Source organism: Pinus tabuliformis, chromosome 5_1 (genome assembly GCF_031772625.1).
Source record: "Pinus tabuliformis cultivar Carrire ecotype Pingquan chromosome 5_1, CPIR1, whole genome shotgun sequence".
In the NCBI taxonomy this organism is placed as follows: Eukaryota; Viridiplantae; Streptophyta; class Pinopsida; order Pinales; family Pinaceae; genus Pinus; species Pinus tabuliformis.
The window spans coordinates 526,759,431-526,780,274 of NC_142305.1; the positions used below are offsets into that span (position 1 = coordinate 526,759,431).

The following is a 20,844-nucleotide window of genomic DNA, read 5'->3' on the forward strand; positions in this document are numbered from 1 at the left end:
ACAATGGAGGATGATTCACCATTTTTGGACTAAAAAATTAAAAAATAATAAAATAATAAAACTACTTTTTCAACTCATATTTTCAACTTATCTCCCTAAGGTTTTACTCAAATTTCAAGTAGGAGTACTCGTTGGATGAAAAATTTAATTCCTCATCCAAAAAGTACCCATGTTGCATACTTTTGATGGACCCTGCTACACGAAAAATGAGAAATACATGAAAAACGTGATTGCAATCATGTTTTTCATGTATTTCTCATTTTTCGTGTAACAGAGTCCATCGAAAGTATCCAACATGGGTAATCCTTGGATGATGAATCAAATTATGCATCCAACGAGTGTTGTCGCTCGAAATTTGAGTAAACCCATAGGGAGATAAGTTGAAAAAATAGTTTTTTTTTCTTTTTTCCCTCTAAAATTTGATGATGTAATCTAATATTATTTTATTATTTCCACTATTATTTTATAATTTACTTAGGAGGACCATTTTTTATTTGAATGTGATCATAAACTAAATGATGCATAATTGATTAACCATTAGTGAATTGAATGTTAGCTGAAAGCACATAAATCAAGGAAAACTGCTTGAGAAGAAGACTTTACGATAGCTGATTAAACACAAGATAGATGCATAACAGAAGTGAAAACGATAAAAACACAGTGATACTAGATAGCGAGATTGATGACGAAGTTTTTCCCTGATGAACTACGTCTTCGGGTCTGCTTTCAAGATAGGCGACCGTTTTTATTAGGAATGAAAAGAAGGAGTTGATTACACAGAGATTTGATCAATCTAAATGTGCATGCACAATTTTCTGATCACTATCATCAGATGTCCCTCTGAACCAGCTTTCCAATGCTTCTTAAGGTTTCCAAAACCGACTCTAGATCCTCCTGTAACACTGAAAACAAAACTTCCTATGACCTCTATAATCTACAAGAAAAATTCAAAAAAGCACTCTCTCATCCATGAAGGAAAATCTTCCTTTTAAAGGCCTACAAATACATCAAAACCTCCTTTGCTGAATATAGGGTGAATTTTGTTGCAATCTAGTTAGGTTTGGGCTTGGTCTAGTTGCAAGAGGACACCTAGGTAGTTACATGGTGGTCGAATTAGTTTGTTTGACAAACTGCATTAAAAACCCAATATAGACTTTAGATTATCCCAAAGCCGTTAGCGGTTAGCTAACTGAGCGGAGGCGTTGATAGTGCATGTGCATAGGCAGTTGACCCCGATGGTTTGGGCTCTATCAGTTCCGCTAACTATTTATCGAACGGTGATGGTTGGCGGTTAATTCAGCCCATTCATATGACACGATTCCCACTGCGATTTTCCAACTGACTGTGGTTACCAACCCCGACGGTCTATACACCTGACTGTTCACATTGTTGACGGTTCTGACACGGTTTCCAGCTGACATTTTAGTGATTGTAGTTCATTCCACCTCTAGCTCGTTCACATGCCTTCTCCGTCGCGGTCTACAAACTGGCGGTTAACTCCAAAGCTGTCAGCGCATACCTCCGACAATTTACAATATACATTCACATGTTGGCCTTCTCTAACACGATTTGCCTCTGCGGTTAGAGCTGACTATGTATTATATTATAATGTTTTTTTGTATGTAATTACATAGGCCAAGAGCTAATAGGTTAGGCTTTTAGGCTTAGGAATTAGGTTTTAACACTTAGGTATTGTGTTAACAATGCGATGGTTTTGACTTAGAACTAGGTCTTAGGTATTTAAGTCATGGTTTGTATTTGTTTATCAATGCATGATGCATAGATTTAGGACTAGATTTAGGATTAGGATTTTGATTAGGTGTTTAAATGTAGACTAGGGTTTAGGTTTTACATTAGGTGTAAAAACACCCTTTTACCACACTTTTATCTCAATGTGACATAAACCATATACATATCGTCGACACCAGCTGCCTTTGTGATGATATCCCTTTGTCGACACCCAAATCCTGTGAGGCAACGACACGACACATGTTGTTAACCAATCCTGGTGGAACTGTCGATGAACTCATGTCGACAACCAGGTGCTAAACCATCTCAACTGAACACCATGAAACCATAACATTACCTGTACAACCTGATCCATAACCACACTGTCGAACTGATGACACCAAACTGAATTGATGACGACTCTGAACACTAATGACGACAGTTGAAAACCTGTGCAACTAAATCAATGGAATCCTCCTGGATCATTCAACTCCACTTGAAAGCTTTTGGACCACAAAAGTTTTGACTAATCAAAATAGTTGATGAGGGTAGAACTCCCTCTCTTTCCACCTTGATTTGACGATGTACCAATACATTCGATCAATCACCTACAAGTGATGACCCTGATGATGCTGACCATGGCACTTTTTCAGTTGGTGACCTGTTCCATCCATCTGTAGTATGAACAAATTGCGACGATGGGCAAACAACCTGCTATAAACATGGCAATTGAATTCTTTCCATGAAGAACCATGAGTTAGTGATTCACAATATTTGAAAACAGTATCTTATGGATGTTGTTTAATACCATCAACATGTATAAACAATCTATTTTGCGGAAAGATGAAGACAATCAATTATGTTCTTGACATCAAACCAGATACTTGACTTAAAATACTTTCTTGATGCCTAATTACTAAGTTGAATTTCTGCGATGAACCTATCCAACTGTAAGGTGAAATTTGCTGCAACTTAGTTTGATTCTGAAAGTATTGAATTAGTTGTTGATTTCTTTGAATCACTTTGTCCTTATTCATTAAATGATGTTTCCATTGATTAGCACTTTCCTCTGATGTATAAGTTCCCATTAGGCACTTTGACACTGCTTTAGAAAAGGCTTTGATATGAAAACAAATATATTTCCTCTCCACTTGAAAAGAGGTTTCCAAATTGTTCGAGATATGACATGGTGACACAATACAAGAGAAGTCGAACATTGACTTTCCCCAATACTGACATGTATCCCTACAACTGTTAAGTTCCAAACTTAAACTAAATTGATTCATTCTGACATTAAGAAGAGGAGCTTTAGGCACAAACTATAATTCATGTTGTAATCTATGCTTATGAATAAGATGTTTGGTTTTACATAGAACTAAACAAGTTTCTATCTCTTTAATAAAACCATCTTTAAGCTGAGTTGCATAACTTAAACAAGAATCATGTTGATTTTTATGTTGATCCTTCACACACATGATTACAAACCTCTTGTTTGAACTTATTAATCGCTTCATCTAATTAACATTAACTGAATTCAAGTGATTTTTATTTTGATGTGCCCTGACAATAAATTCAACCGCATCTTTCTTAAGGTGATATTTATGTTCTCTCCTGTAAAATATTGCATCACGATCATAAAGATAAGGACTTCCTAATACAACTCCACATATGTCTACTAGAACCACATCTAATTCCTCTTCATCAATGTAATTAGCTGTTATGGAAAATCTTAATCGACACTATTTGGTGAATTTTATCTGAGTTGATTTATTTATCCATCCTAATGGGTAAGGTCTTGGATGATTCCGTGTTTCCAAACCCAAACTTTTAACTAAATATTTAGAGATTAAATTCGCCTGTGATCCACTGTCAAACATTGTATCTATCTTTGTATGCTTATAAGTTATCCTTATGTTAAATAATTCAACTCTTTTATCCTCATGTGGAGGATTTATGTTCAATGAAGATGCAATAGTTTTCGAACCTGAACAAGTGTCAGAAGTTTTACCTATCGTAACCATGGCGGTTATCCTCCTTTCATCACCTAAATCTGAACCTAGATCTTGTTGGACTATTGCAATGGCCTTCTTTTCATCCTTCTCCTTAAGGAACTTTTTGGGCTTAAGTTCTGGATGAAGTTTCCAGCACTTTGATTCATCATGACCGATTCTCTGGCAATGAGAACAAGTAGGTCTTTCCTTCTGAATGATCGCTGATTTCTTTCTCTTTGAATTGTTCTTCCCCTTACTGTCACTAGAATCTTTGGTTTCCAACTCTTTGGATGACTCCGATGAAAACTTGAAGGTTCTGCCACCTGATTCAATATGTATGGCTCGAACACACACCTCATCAAAATCATCAGGATTAAACATCAATAAAGTATGCTGCAAATATGAATGTAAATTGCTGATGTATTTTAACAAAGTTTCACGTGTATCCAATGAAATCCCAAGCGTCAATTCTTTCTTTCTGAACTCCTGAGTAAACTCCTTAACACTCTGCCCTTTACCTTGCCTTAGATGTTTCCAATCAATAACAGCTTGTTACATGTATCCTAAAGGATAGAATTGTTTCTTAACAGCTTTTAAAAACTTAGACCATGAAGAGATGACATTTCCTTTAAGCTTTACACCTATCTGAGTTTTACTTTCCCACCAGATTAAATTTGTTCCCCCCATTCTAAGTGTAGCTAACTAAATTTTAATTTTATCGCTAGAAATTTTCTTAATGCGATAATACACTTCTAACTGCTTTATCCAGTTATCTAACTTTTCAGGATTCATTTCGCCATCATAAATAGGTAACTCAAATTTCACATCAAGTTTCAAAAGAGATGTTTTCTTAGGTTTCTTTTTTGTTTCAGATTTTGCACTAGAAGAAGAAGAAGATGATGATGATGATGGAGATGATGGAGGTGAAGGTGGTTTATCATCCTTGCCTTTACCTTTGTCCTTCTTCGATGTCTTTGAAGAAGAAGCTGCATCTCTCGCCTTCTTGTCTTCGTACAATTCTCCCAACATCTACTGCATAGTCAAGAATGCTTGTTGAAATTGTTCATCACTCATCTTAGTTTCAGTGTTTTCACATGCATCATATCCTGACATGGTCGATTTATGAACGACATGTCGCTTTCCAATCTCTGGATCGATTTGCTCAAGGATTCCTTATCCTCGTAGCAACTTTGACCTGGTTAACATTCAATGGAAAATTATACAAATGCAGCCTCCTTTGATACCAAATTATATGATCTAAATGTGATCATAAACTAAAACTGATGTAGAATTGATTAACCATTAGTGAATTGAATGTTAGCTGAAAGCACGGAAATTGAGGAAAATTGCTTGAGAAGAATACTTTACCACAGCTGATTAAACACAAAATAGATGCATAACAGAAGTGAAAATAGTAAAAACACAGAAATACTAGACAATGAGATTGATGACGGAGTTCGTCCTTGATGGACTACGTCTTTGGGTCTGCTTTCAAGATGGGCAACCGTTTTTATTAGGAATGAAAAGAAGGATTTGATTACACATAGATTTTATCAGTCTGAATATGCATGCAGTCACTTTTTATCACTGTCATTAGATAGCCCCCTAAACCATCTTTCCAATGCTTCTTATGGTTTCCAAAACTGACTCTGGATGCTCCTGTAACACTAAAAACAAAATTGCTTGTGACCTCTAGAATCTACAAGCAAAAGTCAGAAAACCACTCTCTCATCCATGAAGGAAAATATGCCTTTTAAAGGCTTACAAATACATTAAAAACCTCCTTTGTTGAATACAGGGTTAATTTGGTTGCAATCTGGTTAGGTTTAGGCTCGATCTAGTTGCAAGAGGACACCTAGGAAGTTAAATGGTGGTCGAATTAGTTTGTTTGACAAACTGTATTAAAAAAACCCAAAATAGACTTTGGATTAGCTCGAATCCGTTATCAGTTAGCTAACTGAGTGGAGGCGTTTACAGTGCATGTGCACAGGCGGTTGACCTCGATGGTTTGGGCTCTGGCAGTTTCGTTGATTGTTTGTCGAACGGTGATGGTTGGCGGTTAATCCGGCCCATTCATATGACACGGTTCCCACTACGGTTTTCCAACTGACTGTGGTTACAAACCCTAATGGTCTATATACCTGACTGTTCACATTGCTAACAGTATTTGCTAACGATTCCAACATAGTTTCCAGCTGACAGTTTAGTGATTGTAGTTTACTTCGCCTCTGGCTCATTCACATGCCTTCTCCGTTGTGGTCTACAAACTTGGGATAACTCCAAAACTGTCAGCACATACCTCCAATGGTTTACAATATACATTCACATGTTGGCCTTCTCCGACGCGATTTGCCTCTACAGTTAGGGCTGACTGTGTATTGTATTATAATGTTTTTTCTATGTAATTACATAGGCCAAGAGATAATAGGTTAGGGTTTTAGGCTTCGGAATTAGGTTTTAACACTTAGGCATTGTGTTAACAATGAGATGGTTTGGACTTAGAACTAGGTCTTAGGTATTCAAGTCATGGTTTGTATTTGTTTATCAATGCATGATGCATAGATTTAGGACTAGAGTTAGGATTAGGATTTTGATTAGGGGTTTTAAATGTAGACTAGGTTTTAGGTTTTACATTAGGTGTAAAAACACCCTTTTACCACACTTTTGTCGCATGTGACATAAACCATATACATATCACCGACACCAGCTGCCTTTGCGACGATATCCCTTTGTCGACACCCAAATCATGCGAGGCAACGACACGACACATGTAGTTGACCAATCCTGGTGGAAATGTCAATGAACTCATGTCGACAACCAGGTGCTAAACCATCTCAACTGAATGCCATGAAACCAACATTACCTATATACCCTGATCCATAACCACACTGTCGAACTGATGACACCAAACTAAATTGACGATGACTCTAAACACTGACGACGACACTTGAACACCTATGCAACTAAATCAATGGAATCCTCCTGGATCAATTTTGACCTCAAAACTCCCCTAATTATAAAGAATAACCACAGAATACAATGACACAAGGATGATATAAATAAGTCTAGCGCTTACAAAGTGTATGAAAGACTATGATCAAAGGACCACATCACCTTAAATTCACTGCCACGACTTAAAGGCAACAATGGATATTAAAGAGGAAAATAAATCGAAGGGGATCACCCTCACTAGCAATAAAGTAGGATTGAGCCAAGCAATCTTAATGCTAACATCTAGGGCTATGAATTCTTGTTCATTATTATAGTCATGTTTACTTCTGATTTCATTAAACTATACTTGTCTTGATGCTTAATAAATGGTTTGGTTGTGTTTGATTGTAGGATTGAAATTGTGGAAGCAGATGTTCATCATTTATGTGGATGCTTGAGCTGAATTGGTGGCCAAGATGGCCCAAGGGTGTAACGAAGTCATCATCGAGACTTTTAACGAAAAATAAAAAAATAAAAATTCTACTAGAAAACTCATTGACTTTATATTTATCATATTGTAAAATATTATTTTTATTAGTAATGCGAATCATGGGAAAGGGCAAAAAAGAACGCCAAAGTTACTAGAGAAGCCCAAGAGCCAATTGGAAGTCAAAATATCATAAGGGAATTCCAAGGGTCATAGGAGAAGGTGAAAGGTCAGCCTCCTCATTTCTATAAATGTAACCTCACGCCTCATTCGGGGGAACATTTAGCACTTAATCTAGGCTAGTTATAGGATTGTTATCTTGTGCTTGAGGCATTGAAAGCACTTGCTTTTGATAGCCAATAGGTGGAGGGATTGTGAGACTAGTTCTATGTTATGAAGATGATATGAACTTCTCCCATCCCACTATTGGGTTTTGATGAGATTTTTGTACATGTATTTGAATGGGTGGAAATATTAATGAGAAATTTTTATGTTCATGCATTCCTCGGTTTTTATATTGCCTATCTAATAATTCAATTATGTATGGATGTGGTCTACACATCAGTTATATGTTTATGAACCAATTCATTATCATGCATCTTGTGTGTTGTGTTTGAATCTTTTCTCTCAATTCAATGTGGTTGATTGTAAACTAATTCGCAGTTGATTTGTATCACTTTTCCCTTGTGTATGTCTTAGTTAGTTTTCAGTTATCTAATGCTTCCTTAAGGCATGTTCTTGCTCATGATGTTGATGTTGTATTCTTATATCATGTTGTACAAGCCATCAATGGAGAGTTGGTCTCTTCCTACATCTTCTAACATATTGCATTTGGACTCACACTTATCTCTGCATTCTATATCCAAGAGAAAAATACACATGCAATGGCACCCATGATGGTATCTGAATGGGGTCCCTATCGCAAATAGTCTAAAGTCTAATTGTGACTTCATATTGTTGGGTGTGGAGCCTGATTATCTTCCGGATTCAAAGGTCTTGTTTCAATTGTGTTTGGATTCCAATCCCAAATGGGGTGTGGGAGGGCTTGCCCCCCCACTAAGAGCATTGTCAAGAGGATCCATGGGGGGCAGGGTGCAACGATTCTTTGGAGCCCCCCTTGGTGGCAATATGAGGGCAACGCCCCCAAAGAAAAAATTAGATGAAAATTTGTCTTGTAAAATATCGTAATTTCGTAGTAAATATGGGTCATTAGGCAAAAGATCTAATGGTAGAAGTTATGTCAATTTAGCAATTTTTCCCTAAAACACAACCTTTGGTTTATATGAGGGAATTGTGTTAAGCCTATGTATTATTCTATATGAGAAAAACAAAGGAGATTGTGTGAGAGTGAAGAGGAAGTTACATTGGATTTGTTGTAGGTTGTTTCCCTTCAGTTTTTTGGATAATATAAAGGAAGGACTGGTTGTTTCTCCATGGACATAGCCCAAATTGGGAGAACCACATATTTGTGTCTCTCTTGTTTTATATGTTTTTGTGTTTATTTTTTTGCAATATTTTGTGTGTTCCATTGCTCTATTATTTAATTTCTAACACATACCAAGGAGACCCCCTAGTGTTGGTGAATTATCCAGCACTATCAACAATGTGATAAGAAACTACTAATCCTAGGATCCACCAAAGGATTGAGAGATACCCCGGGACTTGAACTTGTAGTCCTCTTAAACTATGTGGTTTTATTTACTCTTTCCAGAATAGGTGTGTTGGGCCTCACAATGGTCCCTATTTTCACTCCATTATTCACCGATATCTTCACATTTTACCTTCATGTCACCTCCATATCATTACATTTACCTCATTATTGGGTTATAACTATGATTTTCCAAAGTTTATTAATTCTTAACATTTTTAAGTGAATTTATGGCTAAACTTTAGAAAATAATATGCTTATACTTATACCTAACAATTAGAATGAGTTTGTTGACATGTGTAGGTACAAAGGAAGCTTCCAGGGCATCTTTATGTGGCCTTGAATGATCAAATTCGAATTTGATAAGATAAGCCTCATGGAAAAGATCATGGAGAAAATCATGGACCTCATGGAGGAAATCATGGAGGCTAGGGTTATGTGTCTAGATGGTTGAGAAATGTATGGAACTAAAAGAGAGATTAGTGGATCATCATTATGAGTTTGTTATCTCATCCTATTGTATAAATAGGAGTACCTCCTCCATTCCAAAGGGAGGACTCTTAGAGCATTGTATCCAACTGATGATGGAATAGAATAAAGCTTCATTTTACATATATGTTCATTATGTAGTTTTAGATATAAGTTTTACATATATTTCCATTATGTAGTTTTAGATTTAATTTTCCTTAATGTAGTATATGGAATAATTTGTCTTGTTCTTAAGAGAATTGAGCTCACTCTAAAAGGATGAGAGAAACATGTTATTTCATATTAGATCTTATTTCATTTACTTGTTTAGATGTTTGAGGATTTGTTTGTGATTGATGAATGAGTTTTAAATTAGAATCTAATCAGCATATGAGAGGACAACTAAGGGTCTAAGTTAGGCTCTCTCTCTCTCTATTTGATTTGTATGATAATTGAAATTCATTCTTTTGCTTTTATGTTTCAAGTATCATATGAGGAGATACCAAGAGTCTAAGTTAGGCTCTCTCTCCATTGATTTATATGGTAATTGAAATTCATTCTTTTATGCTTTTATGTTTCAAGTCATTTCATTTCTTATGCTTATGAATGACTCTTAGTTTAGTTTGGATTAGTACATGAGAGGACAATCAAGAGACTAAGTTAGTCTCTCTCTCTACTTAAATCTGAACAATAACTAAGTTTATTCTCTTGTTTTCATTTCAAGTTTTTAGTTTCATGTAATCAATGATTTCTCTATGATACTGTAGGGAAGGACAACCAGGACCTCCTTAGTTAGGAGCCTCTTCCCTTGCATATTATATTGAATCGTAAATAATTTAGCTAGACATAGAGTTAGTTGCCTACTCCTGCATATACTTTGCTGGCATCATCACAAGCTTACGAGTTTCCCTGGTTGATAATTTAATGCAGCAATTTAAGCCCAATAAATTTCCCAACATTTTGGCGTTGTTGCCAGGGACCGTGCTAAGGGATTAGGCATTAGAATTTAATTCAGTATTTATTTTTCTTTAGATAAAATAACTTGTGAGACCTGGTGACAGCAGGATCTTCATAAGGGAATTCATGTTTGAGTTTTCTGATGATTTAGTGTTTAGCTAGTTTTAAATTTTGTCTTTTCAAAAACACCCCCCCTGCATGAATAAAAACAAATCAAGTGATTAGTATGCTCTCTTCCTGCGCTTCGTGCGATCAGGAAGATCAGAAAATCTATTGATTTTGTTCAAATAAAAAAACTCTTGCTGGAGAGCTAATTTGCAAAAAGACAATAAAGAATTTTGTGAAAAAAAAAACATCTTTAAATTTTTAGATGAAATTTAGTTTTAATTTTAGATTTAAAAAATAATAATAATAAAAAATTAGTTTTTAATTTTAGATTTAAAAATAAAAATAAAAAATCCACCTTTTGCATTTCATTACTTATTCTTGTTGGGATTTCCTTGGCCTGGCCATCGATCCAGTCAAGGAACCTGTAATGCCCCGAGTTTCTTAGTTTCCAGCAATTGTATGCAATAAAATTCAATTGGTTGGGGATCGAATCCTCCTATCATCGCAAGTGCAGCGTCGGCGTCCTTCTTCTTGACAGCGAAAGGCAGCAAAATGAGGAAGGAGGACACAGTCAAACTCATTAGTGCAGAGGGTTTTGAATTCGTTATTGATCGGAAGGCAGCTCTTGTCTCCAACACTCTCAAGAATATGCTAACATCTACAGGGAGTTTCACGGAAACAACACTTGGAGAAGTCAGATTTCCCGAAATTAGTACTGCTGTTCTAGAGAAAGTTTGCCAATACTTTTATTGGTCTCTGCAATATGCCAGCGGCAAGGAAACTGAATTTCATATTGAACCTGAAATTACTCTGGAATTGATGATGGCAGCGAATTATCTTCATACCTAGGTATTGGGTACTGTAGTTAATCTGAGAAATATTGGGGTGATGATATCTATGAATTAAAAATCTTAGTATCATTCCTAATCTCAGTGAATGAAGAGACATTTGATTTGTAAGTACCTGTTGCACTTGGGCTTTGAGATTGGAGAGGTGGGCGATCTTCAGCCCGAGACTCAGGTCGGAAAAAAAAAACTTAAAAGCAACCTCGAATTTCAGAAGGCCATCGCCCAGCAGCTGCCACAATTTGGCTCGATTTGTTCCCTGCTATCAATGTTAATGACTCTCACACAAGCTGCTTTGCTGAGATGGAAATCGTATTCAGTAGGGCGTAAATTCATTCTACCAGCAAGAACAAGAGGACCTCCTCACAATGGCGAAGAGAAAAATGGATCGAAGAAGAAGAACTTTCAAACCCTCGCCCGGATGGACCCTCCGACCTGAGGATTGATCTGACTCAACTGATTCCATGAGAAATATCAGGTTTCAATTCATAAAATAAGGAGGAGATCGTGCCAAGATTCTCTAGCATGATCAAAGAATCCTAATTTTTCTGCATTGGTTGTTTTGATTTGATCTAGGGTTTAAGATGTTCAAGGTGTGGTAACCGACGAGTCAGCAGAAAAGAGGCGTCTTCATGGTGACGCGTTGAGGAAGGCGGTGTGCATGTCGCACAAACGTGCGGTGGGACGAGGGGCATAAATACAATAAGATTTTGCGGCATAGTGAGAGAGCTTGCCAAACTTCAAATTAATTATTATCATGTCCGATCATAGTGATACGAGGGCGAGGCAAATTGCTTTGACCATCTCCATGGTCGGTATGGTTGCACAATCTCCTGCCACTGCTGGCTGCAAACGCCAGCTTCATATTATCATTCCTTCGTTATTCTTCTCTGTAATTATTTTCCTTCCCTTGATCGAATGCACGAGGTATGTCGGCAATTTTAATTCGGCGCAACTGCCGAATGGATTGAGAACAGATCTTTACCATAGAGATTCATTGCTCTTTCCAAATATCACTGCCGCCGAGCGCGTGAAATGAGCAGTCCTACGCAGCAAAGCGAGATCTGAAGTGCTGCAGCACAGGTCTAGACTCAATGCTCATAAATTGCAGTCGGGTGACTATCAAATGAAAGATATAAATACTCCATTAAGCGTAACAACAGGAGAATTTTTCTTTGAGGTTTCAGTTGGTACGCCACCTGAATCCTTTTACTTATTATTCAACACTGGCAGCGAAGTAATGTGGACCAAGTACCAGGCAACTGGAAAGTCCTCAACTCCGATCCCTTGCGAATATCATGTGTGCACCTTAATGTCCACTGACAACGCCGCGTGGTTAACCTGCTCTAATCGAGGATCATGTATTTTCGACGTTGGATATGCTAGCAGGCAATCCGTCCATGCGGATGTTCTAAAGGAGAAATTAATAATTTCTTCTCAATCGGTTTCCAATATCACCATAGGTTTCAACGCTAAGGTTATAGGACCTTTATTCCAAAGTATAGATGGAATAGCAGGATTCTCACCAGGTTCTCTTTCCTTGCCCTCAATGCTCACAAATGCGGCCATGAGCAGGAGGGTTATTCACAAAGCACTTTTTGAATCAATAGCTCTTGTGGGTGTCAGTTTTCTTCAAGTGTATCTTCTTCCGCACTTGTTTGAACGGAAACTTGGCAACTCAAGAATATAGTGTTAATTTGCAACTTGGCTGAGACGATGCACAAGAATTATGGTCACGAAGAAAATATTGTTTTTAAAGTTTTATGAAAGGATAAATGCTCTAATGATGTAGAGCAAAGTATCGCCCATTTTTCTTGTTTATGCAACTCTTGAGTTTCATTTAAGATAACAATTTTTACAATTTTTATAACTGGTTCATGTTCTTGTGACCCAAAGTCATGGGACTCAGGAGTCATTAAAGGTTGCATAATCAACGAGGAGAATCTGGCATCGATCAAGCTTATATGGAGGATGACGAGATTGAGAAGGGAATGGCTCGCTTGTTTGCAGAAATGGGGGATTCTTATGTTGAGTTAATTGCAAGTGGTTCGGTTGACTCCATGATGATTGTTGACGCTCTGGTGGAAGTTACATCTCACCCGGCATATGACATTTCTTCAATGACATTCAACTTTACGCATAGTTTCCAAACTATTCTGACAGAAAAGGAATGTTATTGTTCTTTCGGAACTGAAGCAGCTATTGGCCCTGAAATGGAGAGGAGATATGGATCGAGGAGATTGCCCGCCATTTCTGGGCTGAGGAGGAATACATTGCCGCCATTTTTGCTTACGGTTTGTTGTTGTTTGTATAGTTTATTTATTTTAATTAAAAAAAAAAATCATATAAAAAAAAAAATCAACATAAATAATAAATTAAAAACATTTGTTTTTACTTTGTTATTTAAATCAAAAAAATTGTGTTGTTTGTTATTTAAATAAAAATTAAAAAATATTTTGTGTTGATAATTAAAAAAAAAAAAAAAAATCAAAACAACACAAAATAATTTTTATTTTATTTTTATTTAAAAAAAAAGATTTTCTTATTTTATTTTTAATTTAAAAAAAAAAAAAAAACAACAACAACTAACTTTATTTTAGTGATAGTTTTTTCATTATTATGTTTTAACAAATAAAATTTTGTTGATTTTTTTAAAAAAATTTCAACTTAAATAATAAATTAAAAAATTATGTTTTTAATTTATTGTTTAAAGAAAAATCTAAAAAATAAAAAAATCAACATTTATAAAAAAATTATGTTTTCATTCAAAAAATAAAAAAAATAAAAAAAAAAATCACAAAATTCACACAGCTTTGCAAATAAAAAAATAGGATATTTGGAAACAAATTTTAAAAATCGATTTATCAAACATTGGAGGATTCTTCTTTCGATAGCTTCAAGTTGGCATAAACTCATCACATGGTTCTTGTACGCTTTACGATGCACTAATATGCAGGACAGAATTTCCAAGCACATGAGTTATCTGACAAACAGGGAGTATTATTTTTCACGGTTGTTTTTAAGATTGGATTGAAATTGATATCATGAATTGAGTTACTTTCAACACTTTGATTTTTCCTAAATCTGTTTTATTTGGTATGAAATTTTTGCGTAAGAATCATGAAGGAAATGCGCAATTCTTCTGGAACAAACTTATGTTTTCTTTCTGCCAAGTTTTTTTTACAGGTTACAGGATAACAAAGTGATCACTAAGGAGATTGCATTGTGACGACAATAGTCTTCCAAAGACTGAATTCATGAAAAATTCTGAAGACAAATCCATATCCACAACCACTACCTTCCACCTCCCTTTCTGAAAAAGATTATGAATTCCACCAATTGTACATCCATAAAGCATGACATTTCCATATCCATTTTTCATAGCAAGAGTTCTTATTTCATACACCATGCATTTCCTTACATCCATTCCTTACAAGCATATTGTCAATTTCCATGTCATTATCATTCCCCTTCATTTCCGCCAATAGTCCTAGAGTCTATGTATCATTGAAAAAACACCTAGAGGCTTGCATGCCTTAATGGCAAGTACTCTTGCCAATGAACAATGGGAGTACATTAATATCCCTTGTTCATTGGATCTTGTAGGTGACTCGACCACGACAAATTTATTCGTACCTACAAAGATGTGTTAGGCATCCTGACTCCCATTAGAATCAATGGTGGGAGCTCTTGTGTTGGCTAGGGGCATTCATTAACGGCCACTAAGTCAACAACTTCTTGCTATGTTCGACATCGACACATTTAATCACATAGTAAGATTTGTGCCATCGAGCGTTGAAGACTTGAAGACCCAAATTTTGTAGCAGATGAAGCCAATTTCCTTTCATCAGTTTGTCATCACTTGAAGACAAGTCAATCAATAAGGGTGGGAGGGAAATGTAACTTATATATATTTTGTATACCTTCCAAGCCTTATAGATTTTCAGCCATATTTAGCAGACTCATCGGATTCATCATCCAGCAGCAGATACGACTTTCAGCCATGTTCAGCAGACTCCTCAGATTCATCATCTAGTAGCAGAGGATCCAGCAGCCGATACGACAATACAGCTCCATCTTTCATCCACAACTTGAAGAAAAAGCTTCAGAGCAGAATTGTGGCAGCTGGACATGCATGATTCATCCACCATTTTCCCAACCAAGTAAAGAAGACTACGAACAACAGTTTTTGCAGCCACATGTGCACAACTCTCATCCATTTTTGGAAGGGTAAGTTAAGGTATGATATTTTCTAACTTTTAACCATTAAATTCCTTGAAAAGTTAGAATAATAATTTTTGGAAAAACTTCACTTCCTTTTCCCTTATTTTCCCCATTTCACATAACTGCCCAAACCATCCGTTTAAGGGGAAAGATACATTTACATATATGCTTTGTCACATTCATATATCACTACCCCATTTAACCCCACTTACCTTCAAACTATATTCACTATTACATGAGCATACAAATGGCTTTGTCGAAAGCATTTAGAAGTTAATTGGATGCCAAAACAATCATGGTTGTTACACAAGAACCAACCATGACGCATTCCAACAAAAATACTCTGCCATTATTACATGAGCATACAAATGGCTTTGACAAAAGTATTTAAAAGTTAATTGGATGCCAATACAATCGTGGTTGTTACACAAGAACCAACCATGAGGCATTCCTACAAAAATACTCTGCAACAAAAATCACATTATCAATATGCAAAGATCATACATTGTATGCAACAAACAAAATATGGTTGAAACACAAGAACCAACCAAGTTGTAATTCATCAAAATAACGCTTTGCAAAAGTTATGTAAATGATATCATGCAGAGTTTAAGCCAAAGCTCAAGTACCAAGAAGTAATGTAATAGATTGCACGAGGACATGCAATACCTTCAGTTTGGGGCAGATGTTGGGCCTCACAATGGTCCCTATTTTCACTCCATTATTCACCGATATCTTCACATTTTACCTTCATGTCACCTCCATATCATTGCATTTACCTCATTATTGGGTTATAACTATGTTTTTCCAAAGTTTATTAATTATTAACATTTTTAAGTGAATTTATGGCTAAACTTTAGAAAATAATATTCTTATACTTATACCTAACAATTAGAATGAGTTTGTTGACATGTGTAGGTACAAAGGAAGCTTCCAGGGCATCTTTATGTGGCCTTGAATGATCAAATTCGAATTTGATAAGATAAGCCTCATGGAAAAGATCATGGAGAAAATCATGGACCTCATGGAGGAAATCATGGAGGCTAGGGTAATGTGTCTAGATGGTTGAGAAATGTATGGAACTAAAAGAGAGATTAGTGGATCATCATTATGAGTTTGTTATCTCATCCTATTGTATAAATAGGAGTACCTCCTCCATTCCAAAGGGAGGACTCTTAGAGCATTGTATCCAACTGATGATGGAATAGAATAAAGCTTCATTTTACATATATGTTCATGATGTAGTTTTAGATATAAGTTTTACATATATTTCCATTATGTAGTTTTAGATTTAATTTTCCTTAATGTAGTATATGGAATAATTTGTCTTGTTCTTAAGAGAATTGAGCTCACTCTAAAAGGATGAGAGAAACATGTTATTTCATATTAGATCTTATTTCATTTACTTGTTTAGATGTTTGAGGATTTGTTTGTGATTGATGAATGAGTTTTAAATTAGAATCTAATCAGCATATGAGAGGACAACTAAGGGTCTAAGTTAGGCTCTCTCTCTCTATTTGATTTGTATGATAATTGAAATTCATTCTTTTGCTTTTATGTTTCAAGTATCATATGAGGAGATACCAAGAGTCTAAGTTAGGCTCTCTCTCCATTGATTTATATGGTAATTGAAATTCATTCTTTTATGCTTTTATGTTTCAAGTCATTTCATTTCTTATGCTTATGAATGACTCTTAGTTTAGTTTGGATTAGTACATGAGAGGACAATCAAGAGACTAAGTTAGTCTCTCTCTCTACTTAAATCTGAACAATAACTAAGTTTATTCTCTTGTTTTCATTTCAAGTTTTTAGTTTCATGTAATCAATGATTTCTCTATGATACTGTAGGGAAGGACAACCAGGACCTCCTTAGTTAGGAGCCTCTTCCCTTGCATATTATATTGAATCGTAAATAATTTAGCTAGACATAGAGTTAGTTGCCTACTCCTGCATATACTTTGTTGGCATCATCACAAGCTTACGAGTTTCCTTGGTTGATAATTTAATGCAGCAATTTAAGCCCAATAAATTGCCCAACAAGGTGTGAATTGATTGAGTAGTTGTTACTATTACTGGACTTTGTTGAACATTGATGATTTTAAATTTCTTTTGATATTAATGTATATTGAATATTTGTTCACTGAGAGAAGCATAAATCATGTCTAGTAGAAAGTAATTTCTAATTAAATGTTGCAATGTGCGATAGAATTTTCCAACCAGATATAATCCTACATATATAGTTGAAGTGCCTAATCAGCTTATGAGCCTTGGTTGATAATTTATAAAACTTGCAATTTAAGCAATTAAATTGCATGTCATTTTTTGTGCCATTGCTAGGGATGTGCCAAGGGAATAGGTCTTGATTGGATAAATGTTTAATTAGACTTCCTCATCTGCATCATTTGAGCATCCTGGAGCACAAAGTGGTGGGAGCGATAAGATTAGAGGTAAGAACCCACGTGTTCACAGTTCATGGGCTTCCCACCTCATTGGATCTAGATGATGTTGGTCTTTTATAAGTCGAGGGAGAGGTAGGAAAGGTAGAGGTAAGGGAAAATTTAATACTCCAATTGGTAAAGATAAAACATAAATACCCCCCAATACTAACTTGGCAAGTAGTAGCTAATTCAGGTGGATATTGGTGGCCACCCGCTTATTCCACCTAAACCTCCAGCCGGTTTCATCTGTTTCCTTGAATATCGCAGCATTTACTATTTTTAGCAGTTTTTTGGGTTGTGAACTTTTGGAGTTGTTTTGACCCCATAAATGGTTTTTTGAGGTATGAAGTAAGCCCATAGACATAGGTAGGGGTATGCAGCAAATCATGTAGTAGTCGAAGAGATATTTCCAACAAGGTATCCTATGCGCCAAATGGATATCATATGACCAAGTTATGACCTCGGGAAGTTGGCTTCCCAACTAACCCCAACGGGGCCCACAAACTCTTGGTGTTCCATACCCTAGGGCTAATGTTTTGGTTGTTTTGGGTTTTCCCTTGTTGTTCAATAATAAAAAGGCCATTGATCCTCATTGTAACACAGTTTAGAGGCATGTATTCTCCACTTATCTTCTCATAGATAGCTACCATTACCCGAGCTAGTTTATTTCCATTATGTGTGTATACATATTTCAGTTCTTTGATATTAATGAAATGACATTTTATTTTTTATGCATCTCGGTGTCTATGTTTGTACCTGTATTATGTTGTGTTCCAGTATAAGTCCATATCAGTAGCATTGCTAGGAGAAGAGAAGGTGAAGTGTTGGAGAATTCGGGCGAAGCATCAGTAGCTGGAATAGGATATTACTCCACCACCTCCTCTAACAATCCTGCTATTGAAACTATGTTAGGAAGAGGAGTGGGGTTACCATTCCATAGTAATCCAACTACTAGACTTCCACCCCTGCAATCTGAATCAGTTTTTTTGGAGGCAATAGAATGGATGAAGGAGAAGGTGAAATGAACCAACGAAAGAAGGAGAATGAGACAAATTTTGGCTTTCAAATTGCTGATCAAACTACTAATGTACAAATGAAAAACATCTCCCCAACAGTACTTCCACACTTTCAAGTGGTGGTAAGTGAGGATCTCGACACTTTTCTATTTGAATTCGACATCTTATGTCATAGTATGGATTATTTAACTAACGCACAAAAATTGAAGCTATTTTCAACTACTCTTAAAGGTTTCACTTTGTGATGGTTCACGTGATTACCAAAAAAGAGCATCACAACCTAAGAAGGCATGAGACATACATTCCTCAAAATGTATTAGGATTATTGCAAGGTCGACGAATTGAAGGAGGATATTTTCATAATGGTAAAGAGGGAAGACAAAAGTTTGGAAGACTATCTAGAGAGATTTCTATATAATATTCAATGTACCAGGAAGGATCGGTTGGACCCTGAAATGAAAAAGATTATTTTCTTAAAGGGTGTGATGGAAGAATCGACGAAGTTGTTAAATTTTATAGGAGCAAGAGATATCTTAGTGTTTACTTTTGATGATATCATCAAATTTTGCAAGAGATATTCACATGGACAAGGACAGATCGTGAAAGCCTCTTGAGATCTCCTTAAAAATCATAAGTTGACTTCTAGTGGAGTAACCAGACTAGAATTGGGAAATATTTTGGAATATTTTAAATTGGATATATTTAGCAAGCTGAATTTATAATTTTACATTTGAGTTTTATAAGAAATAAGATGAAAACTGCATCGTCCTTGCAATTTTTTGCCCCAAGTGTCAAAAGAATCACCCCAAAGAGCTATCCTCCTCTATCACCATTTGTGCCATCTATGCAAAATATCACTCCACAAAGAGCTATCCTCCTCTATCAGGACTGAAATCCCCAAGTGATGGATTTTTTGTCCATTCTTAATCCCTGTATGATCGCATTATGCATTATTATATTTCAGTCTTTAACTCTTCCCTCTATTCATCATGTTAGCGCCAACGCCCTAGTGCATAATAATGAGGGTACTTCTCTTACTGTTGATAGGAGAAATTGTCCGCACAAAATCATAAAGGGATAAAACTATAAGTGCATGGTGCAGGTATAGGGGACAACATTTATGTGATGATATGATGGGAAGAATTGACACATCATCCCACTGACACTATTGCATTATAAAGAAGCGATACAATCTTCCCTAGTGATTAAATTCATGCCTTTGTGAAGCTCTCTCACAAAATAGAGTTGCAACTAACGCAATGTCACTTTCTCTTTCAACAATGCAGAATGTGACATGTTAAGTCCACAGGAAAATACAACGTGTCATGGGAGAAATGTAAAATCAAATCCAATGGCACACCAAGGAATAACAAAAATAGTTCGTTTGATCAATAATATAATGTACCACAAAGAATTCCATACAAGTGCATGCCCAATATGTGGCAAATGGCACTATAAGTGCATTGTCAAACAATATTACAAGTGTAAATGCACTAGGGATAATTTGACAATTGAAATTACAAATGGTCAAAGGTGTGTTGACTATAAATGATAAAAGAGATGACATGTTACACTGTGTGAAAAACGCCTCGAGGGAAAAGCATTGAAGGAATTTCTCCATAGCACATTCGAAAGGATAGCTAATGCTTGACCCAGATGGTAAAGATTGCTTATTTTATGTGTTTTTGTGTTTATTTTTTGGCAATATTTTGTGTGTTCCATTACTCTATTATTTAATTTCTAACACATACCGGGGAGACCCCCTAGTGTTGGTGAATTATCTAACACTATCAACAATGTGTTAAGAGACTACTAATCCAAGGATCCACCAGAGGGTTGAGAGACACCTCGGGACTCGAACCTATAGTCCTCTTAAACTGTGTGGTTTTATTTACTCTTTCCAGCATAAGTGTGAATTGATTGAGTAGTTGTTACTATTACTAGACTTTGTTGAACATTGATGAATGTAAATTGCTTTTGATATTAATGTATATTGAATATTT

General features: G+C 35.9%; 2 protein-coding genes across 2 annotated transcripts; both read left to right on the top strand.

Moving 5' to 3' along the window:
• The first annotated feature begins 10,675 nt into the window (after nucleotides 1-10,675).
• LOC149165849 (uncharacterized) lies at nucleotides 10,676-11,293 on the top strand. Its single transcript, XM_089431207.1, has one exon. It carries the CDS (start codon nucleotides 10,871-10,873, stop codon nucleotides 11,165-11,167), a length of 297 nt encoding a protein of 98 aa, XP_089287333.1. The 5' UTR covers nucleotides 10,676-10,870; the 3' UTR covers nucleotides 11,168-11,293.
• A 996-nt stretch (nucleotides 11,294-12,289) lies between these two features.
• Nucleotides 12,290-12,853, top strand: LOC149165850 (aspartic proteinase nepenthesin-1-like). The gene has a single exon (XM_089429952.1). It carries the CDS (start codon nucleotides 12,290-12,292, stop codon nucleotides 12,851-12,853), a length of 564 nt encoding a protein of 187 aa, XP_089286078.1.
• Nucleotides 12,854-20,844: the final 7,991 nt, after the last annotated feature.